Source organism: Eutrigla gurnardus (assembly GCF_963514095.1).
Source record: "Eutrigla gurnardus genome assembly, chromosome: 4".
Taxonomy (NCBI): Eukaryota; Metazoa; Chordata; class Actinopteri; order Perciformes; family Triglidae; genus Eutrigla; species Eutrigla gurnardus.
Window position 1 is genome coordinate 29,641,856 of NC_139918.1, and position 15,115 is coordinate 29,656,970.

The following is a 15,115-nucleotide window of genomic DNA, read 5'->3' on the forward strand; positions in this document are numbered from 1 at the left end:
CGCCCCCTAAAGCATCCCCTGCTTTCTGGTCTGGTGGACTCTAAATGGACCTGTCAATCAGCAGGTAAGCCCCGCCCCCTAAAGCATCCCCTGCTTTCTGGTCTGTTGGACTCTAAATGGACCATATTTTACTAAATGAACATCATGCTGGATTGAAGAAGACTTGAAACCAGAGATTGAGACCATAAACTCATGTTTACAATGCTAACTGAGATAATACAAAGAGAGGAAGAGGGTCACATGACTCACAAATGACTCCACACAAATATTGGGAAAATTTGGGAAAATAAAATTACAAAAAGAGAAAAAAACAACAACCTGAAAGTTCAACTTCACTTCCTACTTCGACAGCAATCTGACATGACGTGTCCTCCCGAATGCGGTTCCACTTCAAAGTCTGCAACCAAAGGACTGAAAGTGTCTGTTTCTGTACCAGCGTTGATGGGCAACAATACAATGAGTGACAGACAGGCAGCTAGGTACGCAGACAGACAGGCAGGTAGGTCGGCGTCATTCCAGTCCTGCGACAGCCAAATCAGGTATTTTGTTTTTGTCTGATTTGATTTATTGCTATTTAGGATTGAAAAAAGAATTTCAACAAATATATCTCAAGAAAATTCTAAAAATAGAGTTTTGATATTTTTTTCTCAGGCAAGAAGGCGACTATTCAGATTTGGAACATGATCTTGTCCTCCTGCTCCGATGTGAGAACCCGGACCAGACCGGCTGCCGAGAGGAAACGGCCCGTCGACATCCATCGACATCCCGGTGAGAACTCTCTTATCTCAGCGCTTTGCTATTTTACCGTTGGCCGTGATGTCTCCGTAGCGTTTTGATATAAAATGTCAAAAAAAGCTTTTTGGATACGTTTTGATCTCAGAGATGAAATATCATAATTGTTGCTGCCACAAAAGCTGAGCTTCGTGTTGTTGTTGGACAGTTCACTTATAACAGCGCCGCCTCTGTGGACTCTGGGCTCCTTGTTTAAACAAATATCACTACTATTCAATAAAAATCAACAGATATATATATATATATATATAGAAATGGAAATGAACAGAGGCAGCGGAAAAAGTCTGCCAGTGGACCTTTGACTTGAAGTCATTACATCGCAGTTGTGTTGAAGTGTAAAGATCCAGAGTCCAGCTGAACTTCAGCTTCAGCAACAACTCGTCTCAGCTGCATATCCATCGAGGATTTCTTTTTTTTTAAGATTTAAAGATTTAAAAACGAAGAAGTGCAAACGAATTAGAAAAGATTTCTCCCAACATCTGAAGACACATCCACTCATCATAATATATATATGTTTTATTGTTCTTTGAAATAGCAAAGATCAAAGTGAAAAAGGTTAAGTTTATGATCGCCACAGACACTAAAGACAGAATATTCTCATGCAGATAGTAAATGGTTGGTTCACATTTCCCTCAACGGTCTGCATCTTATTCATTATACGTTCGGTTCCACTTAACTAGTTCATCATGTCACCTTGTAAACCACTGGATTCACCAAACCGCCGCTCTAAGCTACATGGCAGATATTACAATACAATATGCATCTTCTGAAGCACACGAACAATGTTGTAAAATGTCACATTTATGTACAGGAGAAAACGCCGACTGTTGCCATAATGTGATGTATTTATGAAATACTCTGCCGCCTATACAAAAATCTACAAGTGTTCATTAAGTATTCACATATGAGATTTGTTAAGAACCAACAACTTCTATTCAATTTCTTTGACATCAATCTCCAATATGGCAACTGCACAATGATACAAAGAAAATATATATATATATAACACAGAGGTGAAACAAAAAGTTAAAATATACACTTAGTAAACACACAGCATGAGTGGAAATGTCAGATCATCTCTTCTCAAGACATTAAGTTGAATATACAGAAAAAAATATAGGGTCATTTCAATATTTTCCAACCTGGATCCTATTTTTGTATGTTTTTGTGTCATAGTGACGTTGGGGGAAATCATTTTGTCGAACGCCGTAGCTGGAAGCTGCTAAATAGGCTGTTAAAGTTATCCTATTGGACAAGTGTTCCTGATTTTTATGAGAAGAGGAGTTATAAGTCTCACAACATAGTGGACGTATTGTGAGAATAGAAACAAACTGTTTTTCTTTACCTTTCACTTGATCTAATCTTTAAATATTCAGTGTATTTTCGACTTGAGGTTCTCAGAATGAGAATTCTCAGACCGGATCAAATGAAACGTTAAGAAATATGTTTGTATAATAACAATCTCAGCCTGTCGGTGAGCAAAACACTTTTAATAGCTGTGCAATGATGGTGCCCGAAAGATTAAAGTGCAGCCGTCTGCAGCGCTCTCATTCATACTGGACGGATATCAAAAAATCGTTTTGCCTGTATTGGCAGATTTGGCCAATTGTTTATATTTTGGCCCAACCCCACTTCAGAAGAAGCAAATTCCTATTAAAAGCCAGTAAACGTAGCCAGTCCAGACAGATAAAATATGATATTATAAAGACACCTGCTGAGAAATAAGGACCACGTGTTCCTATTTCATCTCTTGGCTGACCAGCACAGAAGTCCATTTGCTAAATGCTGAGATTGAATACTAAAAACTAACGACTCCAAAAAAAGGCCAAGCTCACTCTATCTTAATTAATCTTTCAAAAAAAATAAAAAAATGCCAACGCAAATTGGCGAAGAGTGTGGGATGCCAGTTTAAAGTTGCTTTTACACTTGATTGGATCATAAAAAGGAAAAAAATTCCCATTCCGGTGGGAAAAGAATTCCCACCGTCGTCCCCGTGAGTCACTCAGACACCAAAACACGGCTGATTGGGGTCCAGGCTGGAGAAATACCAAATTGAGCCCACTGTTAACTGAACAGAACGATCGCTTTGAACAGCGCTCATCGGTTGGACAACGTGAAAACAAGAACTGTCAGATGTTTTGGCAGGTTTTTTATTGAACATGTAGAGAAAAATGATCCGTCTGCTTTCTCTGTGGCGCCTTTTTGTTGAGCAAAACAGCTTCACTTATGAATGCAAACTATCGATACTACATTCAGCAGGTTATATGGATAAAAGATTATGATGATGCTATGTACAAGGGTTTTATTTAATGTCTCTACTACTAAATAACTATTCCTCTCTTTCTTCTGTCTATTAAAATCTCTACATGCTGCTCATCCCTCCCAAAGAAACATGGTGACTAAGTGCCATTTTCCCACTGCGTTACCTTTTTCAATGTGTTTGAATGAAGAAACCAGGTTTGTAAGCAGCAGCTTGTGAGGCCGACTTCATTCGAAATCTTGCAAAAGACAACCGATGGTTAAAAACAGTGTAAGCAACTCCACACAATACAGCAGCCAAGACCAAGATCACAGCTTAGACACACAATGCTTTCAGCCGGCGGGGTCTTCACCTGCTGGATGCTTTGCAGTTATTCATAAAAATTGCGTACGACGAAGCATCAGAAGCTGTAAAATACGAACAGGTGGTTGGGATGTACCAGTGAAACTGAAGAATTAGAAATCTTTACGAGACCCTGGGTTCATTTTTCATGGGAACTTTACGAGGACCTTGACTTAAGGTCTAGAAGTTAAAAGTAGCAACATGCTGCATCGAGGATGTAGGATGGATATCGGATGCATAAAAAGCCACAATCATTGACATATTTTGTCCATTTATTTTATATCTCATCATGTTTTAGAGCTACTGTGCCACCCTTTATATGCCAGATCTGATTGAATTCGGAGAAGCTAATTGAAATTCCAGCTTGATAAGACTATTAAAATGTCATTGTATATCAAAGTTTAAAAATGAAGATTGTTGAGACCAACAAAGAAATAATAAAAAAATGCGTGGTTTTGTGTTTAGTTCCCTTAAAGTTTGCATTTAATGTTGTGACTGAATACAGAACCAAAATGTTAAACAATAGAAGTTGAGTTGTTTTATTTGTCCGCTGCTCTTTAGCTCCATCCATTCCTGCCTTGCAATATTTCACACTCAACACCAACTAAAAATATTAAAATTCAAACACATCATTTTTACAGAGCAAAAACAGGTTTGCGGTGTTTAAGTGAACATTTTTATCCTGTGTCTGCAGCTGCTTCACTGCATTTATATAGCACTTTTATCTGTTATACAATTTGCCTCTCATTCACACACACACACACACACACACACACACACACACACACACACACACACACACACACACACACACACACACACACACACACACACACACACACACACACACACACACACACACACACACCAGTGGTGACGGGCTCCCATGTAAGGTGCCAACCATCTGGATCAGTTTGAGATTCTGTGTCTTGCCCAAGGACACTTCAACATATGGACAGGAGGAACCGGGGATCGTACTGCCAATTAAAGTAACGCTTTACTTCAGCGTTCATGGCTTCAATCTATACGATTTTGATGATCATGATACAAAAAGAAGGTAGACTTTGAGCGTGAAGCATCTGTTCAATGTGCCAAGTTTGCATTAATGTTGGCTGATTATTGCAAGAGAGGAATGGACTTCAGCAGAACTCAAACAAAGAGCTATGGATCAATGAAACAGCTCCAGTTTATTTGATGATTTTCAGACTCCAGAGATCATCTTCTACCTGGAAGCTCCGATTCCACTTCTGTATACATTGACCAATAATGTGGTGAAGCTAAATAGAGCACATGGCTTTTCGAGTGGTGTTTAGGGTTTGCTTATAATGATATAGATGTGTTTAGCTCATGGAAACAAATGTGAAACCTGCATTTTAATTTGTTTCTTTGTTGGGTCTAACAAATCTCTCATCTCACTGTACACATCCAAAACCGACACCTTGGATCGCCTTACAGCTCCTTGGGCTCGCCGTAGTCGTTGTACATAACGGCGAGCGTCTGCTCGTCGCAGGCCTTGTGCACGTCCTGGCCCATGTTCGACCAGTTCAGCCCGAAGGCCTTGGTGTCGGTGTAACGGCAGGACAGGAACTTGAGGGACATCCTGCGGAGGCCAATCTTCTGTTCCTGAAGAAGACCCTTACACCACGGGGAAAGTTCCTCTAACTGGGAGAGGATGAGGCCGGCCTTCCTGTTGGAAAACAGCAGAGAGAAATTCAGATTGTGCTTTTTGTGTTTTCTTGTGATATCAGAGATTATAATATGTTGTGCCTCTGGCAAAGAAAAAAAATGGCTTCAAACACAGGTGCAAATAAAGATTCAGTTCAGGCAGGTTACCAAAGTTACGCTTGGATTATACTGGCAGCTTAGTGACCAGTAAAATCCAATCATACCACAGCACAGCCAATAAAACCTCCATGCTGTAGCCCCCTCCGCCTCTCTGACCTCCTCCTCATGGGCTATTTGTTGTATCGACCCCCGTTCGCTAAAAGCATCGAAAGTCTAAGATGACCTTCACCAGAAACGTCATTAAATTGCACATCACCACCCGACTGCCACTGCACCACCCCTCCTACTTTATCATATAGGAAGTCATCCATATAAATAGGAAAATCATTGCCACACCCCGCACAACTTTTATTGTGGTGCACAAGTGTACTGCCACCATGAATTTACACGGGTCAATCAGGTTATCAAAGGTTCCGAAAGTCATTGAAATGCAACGAACTGTGGGAAACACCTGTTGCCAGGCAACCTCAGGAAGGTGGAATCTCAGTGGTGATCACATCAGCCTTCAGATCACAGAAATAGAGTCAAATTCAACTGGTAACTTGACTAGTACAACAGAAAATGGTGATTGTTGTTATGGTGACAGTGGGGCTGCAAAGTGTCGCGACGACAATCGCAACGCTAGCCATAAAAATGGCCACCACCATCCGGCTACGTTTATTTGAACGGGAACGCTGTTCAATTTCTACGCTTTGGACACACGTCCACAGTCCATAAATCACACCGTGGCTTGGCTGTTGTCTAAAGAATGACATCAGCGTATGACAGAACCTTAAACCTACCCATCCACCACTGCTTCCCTGAAGGAGCTCGCAGGGTAAGGTGACCTGTTACTGACACATTCCAGCGTTGAACCAAAGCACACAGTGGCTGCCGAAGGTCTGTGTAGGAACGATGGAAGTAAAACAGTGGAAAAAGTGAACCGACGAAGAGAGTGAATGGCAGCGGCGTGCCGGTCCTGTGGAGGAAAACAGGCTATGGACGGCTGCAACACCGTGAGGTCGGAGGAGAAACGCTCAAACTTGTCCTTCAGCCAAACCCAGGCCAGCTGTAATATCATCTCCATTAGTAACACGATGCAGAGAGTACACATAAATACATCTCACAGGGACGGCGAGTGCAATAAATAATCATTAAGCCCGATGCGACCCGCTTGGCCGTCGGAGTGAAATCCTGTCAAGTGTTTGCCTGGAGGCAGAAAATGGCAGCGGGAGGAGATTTCATTCATTCCACACACACTTTCTCCTCATCCTTCAGCCAAAGCAGCACTCCTACAGCACGGCGTCGCCGTCCTGCCAAACCACAAGTCTGCTGGACGCAATTCGAGTCACCAGAGCCTCCGCACATTACGCTGATGAACTGATGACACATCAGAGCACCCCAGCTACACGTTCACTACCAGTTAGGGGAAATTAAAGGCCCCCGCTGATGAACAAAGAGCAAAGTGTTTTTCACCTATCCGTCGCTCTGATTCTCTAGATTTCCCTTTTTTTTTCACACGCGGACCACTTTTGGGCTGGATTACTTCACAGCCGCCTGCAGCTGTTTGGTTTCCCTCCCGCGTGCATCACTTTAAATCACTTCGGAGTGCAAAATGTGCCGGTGAAAGCAAACCACACACAGTGAATTCACTAACGTACAGTTTTTCCACCAATCATCCGTGTGGCACTCACCTGGTAGATCTGATGATGATGATGATGGTGATGATTGTCATGCAAATGTCGGTGGAGAGGTGAAAATGAAGAAAACAAAGATGGGAGATGATGGCAGGGAACATGATGGAGCGGATGAAGTTTCGATGGCGGTGAAGATAAATGACGGTGATGTCAGCGACACATACGTTCGTGTCGACGAACGACATATTAGATTACGCAAATCCGCCAAGACGACGTTATAGCTTTTTAAAAAAAAGGTGAGCCAAACCAAATTACGAAAAAAAAAAAAAAAAAAAGGAAACACGTTGCGGTTCACGGTTCATTCTTGACCTTCATCAGCAGAAGATCATGTTATACGACCACAAGCCCCAGAAAAAGCTGCTAAACGGATCATGTGGCCAGATTGTTTTCTCAACTGTTGTATCCAATGTGAAGGATTAAGCGAAGGTCTCAGTCCTGAAAGTGCTCCAAAGAAGGGAAATTTGAACATCTCCTGCAGAGCAACTAAATGGACCCAGAGGTGACATTGTTTTCTTACATAAAGGCCCTGGAAGACTCTAAACAGAGACATTAATGTAGACAGCAGGGACAATGCACTTTACTACTTTACCGATGCAATCACACACACACTTAACCCCTGCTAGCATCCATCCAAGGAGATCATTTGGATTTTCATTCTTCAAGGTTTTGAGATATCTGAGATCACGGCCTCCACCTCGATACACTAGAGGTGAATGGAATTTTGTTTTTGGTGCTCACAGCACTAAAAAATGAACTCAGAAGCTTTAATTAAAACTTATATTTAACACTTCTATTTAACAGCAAGTAACAATCCAACCACTCTCACACCTCTCTGTTATGTTTTTGAAATAAATGGGGATTATTAGCACGATTACATTTTGTGTAATCATATTTAGTAAGTCAAGTGTTTTTATTGTGCAGCACACCACATGTCACGATTCATAATGAGAGCTCTGGTCTGGTAATGTTTTCCAGTTCATGGCCTCGACGTCAAAGACTGCTTTATTCGGCTGGAAATATGGACAATATTTTGTCTTCAAAGCTGAAAAAGGAAACAACCTCACCAATACTGTCGCTTTCCAAAGACTCAACATCAAATTAATAGAAACATTTACAGGTCAGCCCCAGACCGGAATACATTTACGACAGTTTAATAGAAGTGTGAATAGCATGTACTTAAAGAACATTTTAGGTAAATGCGCATAATTACTGCTATTACGGTGCATATTAAAGGAAGGAATACCTGGGGAATCAATAAACCTAAACTCCTTATAAGCATATTTGGTATTGAGGTAAAGCAAAAGTAATGGAAAGTAACCAAGTTACATACTACACTGATGAGGTACTTGTACTTATATCTCAAAAAGTGTATGTAGCTGTTACTGATTACTGCTTTGCAAAAACTGCATATAAAACGATTAGAAACAGCACTAAATTCAGATATAATCTTGAAAACCAATTCGATACATCCCTTAAATATTAGTTTATTAGCGTGCTAGCAAAAAAAAAGAAAAAAGAAATTCAAATTCCTCAAAGTTTGGATGGTTTTGTTATTATGCCATTAACAACGACCAACTACAGATGATAGTATCAGAGTAGAGGGGCAACATTTTGATTTTGGTGCGGCTTACATTTTTTTGTTTTTCGGGAATGTTGTGGTGAAAAAAGTTTGTCTGGCAGAGATCTTTTCTAGCTTAATAAGTGGCACATGGTCCGGTCTCTAGATCCAAAGCTCGATCCTGGATAAAACCAACCATCGGCAGTAAGTAAGAAAATGTGTTGTTTTTTATCTGTAACTTGTGTGCTCCGGTCTCTGTGGCAAACAAATACCCTTCTTGTCAAACATCCATTCAAATGATGACCCACAAGTCTTGTTTTATTTTGTTGATAAGCTGGTGTTTTCAACTCAAAAAGTTGGCACGGACCAACAGTCTGTAACAATATGTGGCCTGTGGCTTTCACATTATTTCATCTCCCTTTCCTTATATTGACTCCCAATTGACTGTTCTCCATACATATAGCACATCACCATATTTCCTGGTATGTTATTTCTGGAAAATGAACGTATTCTTGATGCCACAATAAGCTACGATTCCTCTCAAACAGGCACAACACTTGGACTCAAACATTTTTTTTTCTCTGTTACTTTTGGCGTTCCTCTCACATTTTCCAAACCGTTTCACATATAGAGATGCATGAGAAGTAACATCCTCTTTGCAGATGCCTTGGCTAACACAGCACTTTGCACATATTATTGAATTGTTTTTGGAATGAGAGCGTTCTCTGAATGTTAAATGTACACATGGGCGCCCAGCGGGATGGCATCTCCTGTTATGGGGCTGCTGCTCTGGAAACTGCGGCGAGCGAAATAACAATGCTAATGATGTCAGTCTTGTCGGTCAGCCTGTCTGGAGGCAAGAACGCTTGTGTTGGTGCTGGTGCTGCCATACACTCATTCATATCATTCTTCTGAAACCTCTTTATGGTTCCCAATATTTGGCCACAGATTTCAGCGGTTTGAGGAAATCTGGATATTTATTTGCTTTAAATAAAAAAATAAATACATGTGGTTTGTTATGCTTTAATTCTTTCAAGTAAAGCACTGGAACGGTTCACAGGTTCCAAATAGCAACGGTTACCATAAATCCTTGTGTGTGTACAGGCGGCGAAGCGTGGTCTCCGGGATACAACACGCTTTTGTTTGTTTCGACTGTGCATATGCAAGCAGGCATGTGGACACACGTGCATGGTCGCGCGCTCATGCTTGATGGCACATATTAGCATGGGAGGGTGCATAGGAACACATCATGTGATCAGAGTACATAGCAGCAATACAGAGGCTAAGTCCCGCCCCATTCTGGTGTCCCGAACAGGCCGGCGTCGACGGCGAAAGAAAAATCAATTTTTGTTCTCTTTGAATTGTACTATTAATTACACATATTTGCCAATTCAAAAGATAAACTTTTTCAAGTCCAGAGAGTCTCAATAGAACACGACCCCCCCAACCTGAGTAGGCCTGTGATTTTACTGTCCTGTCATCTGGATTGGCTGTGTAACAATGCCCATAAAGTTGGAATATTTTGTTTTCAGACACAATCCTCTGTTTATTCCTGTGTAAATGCATCAGTAATCAATTCGGACCAGGTGCGATGATTACATAATGTGACACAATTACCAAGGTGAAATTAATTCACAACAGTCGTTTGTTTAAAGACAAGACATTTGCAAGTTATTCCAACTTTATGGGCAACCCTGTATTTAATGATGTTTTTGCCTAATATGTTTTGGTCAATTTGACTTGCCTCCTGGATTATGTTCCCTGGCAAAAATGTTTTCCAGTCCAGGAAGTTTGGAACATTATTGCATTGCACAGATCACAGAGAACACCATTTTAGCCCGTGATGCCAGATTAATCACCGCTTAATCACCCGTCAGACAATCAGCTTCAGATTTCTGACATGTCAGAAATGTTGAACACTGTCCAACTCCCCCATGGCTGCTGTCAATGATCTGTTATAAACTGTAATGAGCTTGTTATTGGAGGAGTAAAGTGAGTCGAGAAGTCAAGTTAGTGGCTGATGATGTTATAATAATAATACAACTTTTACTGTATAGCAGTTAAACAAACAAGATTACAAAGTGATGCACAAAATGCATGAGAATAAAACAAATAACTAAGTAACCATACAATCTGTAGTTACATAAGTGATATAAACAATTATAAACTGTTAAGAAAGGGAAAAAGAAACTACAAATCCTGCATCAACAAAACTTTCTGATAAAATGTTTAAAATTATAAAAAAAAACCAATGATGAGAGTCAGAGATATAGTGGAAAGGAAAACTAAAGTTACAAATCAATGAATATGAACTTAAAAATGTCAATGTGCCGGTAAACCAAGAGTCCCTGATGGCAAAAGCCTGGCCACGCATAGTCACCACCTTAAACATGAGGACAAGCTTGGGGATCTCAGGTCACGACTCCGAGTCAAAAGCTCAGAGATATGACTCGGCCAAAAATATTAAATCCATTCCCGAATTTAAGAAGCAACCGCTGAAGGGAGGCAAGTACTGTGGGAGATATGGGACCCAGCAGCTTTCTGCACTAGCTGAGGCCGAGACACTGAGGATCGACGTTGAAACATTTAAACATGCAATGCAACTGTCCAGCTGTGAGAAAGACAAAGTACATGCTGTGATATAAAACTGAACAGATCAGACTGTCTGCATCTTCCAGCCAGCTGCACTGCCATATTATTCTTTTCTTACATCCAATTCATTGAGTTTTTACAACAAACTTCCCCTCCTTTCGTCAACATCCTTTAAGTCATAAAAATCATTCATAACACATAACTGGGGGGGGGGGGGGGGCGGGTTAGCTCAGGAGGTAGAGCGGGTTGAGCTGAGTGCCTGGTGTCCCTGAGCAAGACACCTCACCCTAATTGCTCCTGACAAGCTGGCTGTCGCCCTGCGTGGTTGACTCCACCGTCGGTGTGTGAATGTGTGCATGAATGGGTGAATGTCAGTCATTGTTGTAAAGCGCTTTGGAGAAAAGCTCTATTTAAATGAGGCCATTTATAACATGACAAAAGGTTTATTTTAGAACACTTGCTGTTTGCAAAGTGATTTATTACTATAGTGGTGGTATATTAACGTCATTCTGAGGAGACATGAACATCTGACATGTCGGTAAAATGTTGAAATGTTGAAAAGCTTAAAGTTTGATTACTTATTACAAAAAAAGTACTCCAATACCACATTGGATTTGACTGGAAACAGACAAAGTGGCACCTTGGATTTCTCCTAGAGGAATAATGATAATTAATTGAATTAGGTAAATTCATAACAATGCATACTGATATTGCTATTTTTTCTATTGGGTATTTATGTTGGCGTATGTATCTCAGGAGGAAAAAGAAAACACTGCTGGACGATCAGTTTAAAAAGTCAATTCTGCTTTTACCTTTTTTTTAAATAGTTGAGAGGACAAAAATACACACAGTTAAAGAGCAAAGTAAACAATGTGCTGTGATTATGATTATGATTTCTTGAGAGAAATTCCAACCATAACAAAACGTATTATCGCAAGTGCTCCTCTGATTAGAGAGACGGTCGTGCAAAAACAGACCGAGAGAAAACCGAGAGAGAAAAAAAAAAAGCGTTCATCAAAGGGCACGGAATCTAACCGAGGACACTGTCAGGACTGAAGGGGGCCCGGGCCCCGGCCAACACATCTCCCGTTTAGAAGTCAACAGCCAGGCGGCGTGCCTGAAAATGATAGGTACTCCCCTGGCGATGACAAGGTCTGGCCTGCGGGGGAAGAAGTGTCAAGCCTTGGAGAGAGAGACAGCCTTTTTGGTGAGTTTATGGTTCGAGTTAAAACGTCATGCGATGTTGCATGAAAAAGGCAACAGAAATGTCCTCCGCAGGATGCCAGAGCGTCTCGTCAGTGAGATTCGATACGTTTCTAAAAACAGCCGATCCCAATATCTGCCGCCACAAGAAAGATAAAGACGCATTTGTTCATTCATTTGTCTCCAGATTTTGCTGATGGGAGTTTACATTGAGTCAGAGCCTTAGGAGAGCTCTCGTTATCTGTGTTTTGACTAGCTAATTAAAAAATCTGATTCAGTACTCATTGTTTGCGACAGGGAAAATGAGGAATTCCCTTCAAAAAACATTGAGCTGATTTGGGAAGATGAAACTGTTGTGTCCGAACATCTATAGTGTGTGTGTGTGTGTGTGTGTGTGTGTGTGTGTGTGTGTGTGTGTGTGTGTGTGTGCATGAGTGGAGTCCGTCTGCTCTGTTGTTTACTGTCGGCGGTACGACAGATTGTTTGGGTTGGAGAGGTATATTCATTCTCAAGTGGCCAAAGAAATTGTGATTTAGGAGCAAACCACAAACAAACGGCTCGTTATGGAGAACAGCCAACGTCCAGTCTCTGGGCAGATATTTACTGTCGTGGTTATTAAAGGTTTCCTCATGGAGTTTCTGACTTTCAGCAGTGGAGACTTTTTTTATACAAGCCGATCCTTGTTTTGTTTATCCCGTGCACGAGGACTCGTGAGAACTTTCGTCTCTTTGCAGACGATGTGGTTCCGTTGCCTTCAGACAGTGACCTTCAGCAAGGACTAGAGTCAAGATAATCAGCACCTCCAAATCTGTGATATTCAGTGTTTAACTTTAGTTTTGCTGATCATTATTATAATATGATTATGCTATCATTAAATCTGAATCATTGCTGATCATAATGTCTAAAAAATGTGTGTGCATAACTTCCCCCATAGATCACTCTAATGCGTTTTGTAACCTGTTAACTGGCTTTAGGCGTTTTGGTTTCTGAGATCTTTTCTGTTATAATAAGACAAGACAATGAAAGAAGAAGACTAAGAAGAGCAACACAAACATGGCGACAGAACAACATGGTGTCAGCACGATGCTGGGGTGCTTGGGTATATAATAAACAGCTGTATCTCTGCACATCCCCAATGTTTACCAGCCTGCTGACGCTGTAATACTTTAGACCAACAAACAATTAGCTGAGAAAAATGTTTAAGGACATAATCTTTATCCTTACATGACCATAATGTTTATTTATGCCAAGACACAAACACAAAGAGAGAGTCTAGACAAGACCCCACGATTAGAGTCAGCCTTTTTTCAACTGAATGACAATGATCAAAATGATCTAAGTGGTATTGCAGAACCAGGCCAACATCAATACTGGATGCTTGAAAAGTCAGAAACACTCCATTACCATTATTTTGGTTTGCTAAAAATGATACTGATATCAGTTTAAGCAAACCAAAACAATGACCATGTTCATATTTTTATCTTGGCAACAGTTTATCTGCTGCATTTTTCCCCTCCCCCCCAGCGGGTCGAATAACGTCAGAGAAACAAACAGTTTGACGCTGTGGGGAAGCTGTCAGCACACTTAGACGCACAGCACCGGAGCTGTGAGGCTATTAACCTCTCTGCCTGCCGGCCTCCCTGCTCGCTAACAATAGACAGCGTCCAGCTCCACTTCAGATTCAGAGTCATCCCTCACACCCAAACCAGATGCATAGAAAAACGTCTACGGTCCATTTGATGACTTGGCGAAACAAAACATTTTACACTTCCTCCCCCTCCCTCCCTCCCTCCCGTTGCCAGGCCTCACCTTGAATGCACTTCTCTCTTCTGCTTTTCCAGCTCCAAGGTGCCTTTATTAACATTAATCACCACTCCCGTTCACTGTATTTTAATGGAACACTTCAGAAGCAACTCCCTCAATTACATCAACTCTTTCCAGCATGGTCCCCATTAAAAACAACCTTTCATTTAGGCAAGGAGAACCCACAGACAGAGAGGGAAACAGAGAATTAAGGGAGCCTTGGTTAATCAGTTTCACCTGCCAAAGTGAAAGCATGTACCACAGACGGTTGCTTTTGTAAGTGGATTTTACGTCGGACACATGGCTTTGTTTATAAAACATTATGGATACTTATCCGTAGTTTTGGGGGTATGTTTTGGGCCCTCCCTGGTTGCGGGTTAATAAATGGCCCTGGTGATTTCACAGAGGTTAAGCTCACTCGGCTCCCCAGTCACTTTAAATGAATTCCCCTCGCAACTGTAATTCACACAAACAAGCGCCTGCAATCAAAGACACGTTGGAAGCTGGGAGCAGAACATCTGCCCACCTTTAAGAATCAAAACAAGAATCCAACACAGCCAGGCTCTGGATGGGCTGATACCATGGAGATTCGTCTGTGAGCCACCGTACGATGTGTTTGTAAGTCTAACAATTTTCATTGAAAAATGGCCGCAGGAAATGCTTTGGCTATATACTGATGATTACTTTTGTGAGTGTTTAGGTTGTAAGATTTATTATAAAAGTACCGTTTAACTTCAGAACAGAAGTGGGAATTATGTGGAAAAGAAAAGAACAGGCCGACTATATCAGAACAAAAATGGCTGTATTGGTTGCATTTGCAAGCAGCTTATTGCGGCCTATTTTATTTGCATAGTTAACTGGGGACCTCTCTAACGTCCAGGTAGGAAGGATGTTGGACTTTCACCCAGTAGTTCGTTGTTCATGTCCCATGTGAAACTCAGTGTTGACTTATTTTAAGACGTACTTAACTAACGTCACCCATTGGTTTGTGGTTTGCAAGACGAAAACACCTGTAGTAGTGAGCTGTCAATCCCAAGGTAGCCCCGCCCTAAAGCAAACTGTGCTTTATGGTCTATTTGACTCATTGACCCATAATTTCTTAAA

The 15,115-nt window shown here is 41.2% G+C and overlaps 1 protein-coding gene across 2 annotated transcripts in view; it reads right to left on the reverse strand.

Moving 5' to 3' along the window:
* Positions 1-4,574: 4,574 nt before the first annotated feature.
* astn1 (astrotactin 1) overlaps positions 4,575-15,115 on the reverse strand; it is a 299,205-nt gene continuing 288,664 nt past the window's right edge. For both annotated transcript variants that reach the window (XM_084008564.1, XM_084008565.1), the window contains one exon: positions 4,575-5,081. In XM_084008564.1, the coding sequence (XP_083864690.1) occupies positions 4,844-5,081 (238 nt within the window). In that variant the 3' untranslated portion in view covers positions 4,575-4,843. The remainder of the gene's footprint in view (positions 5,082-15,115) is intronic.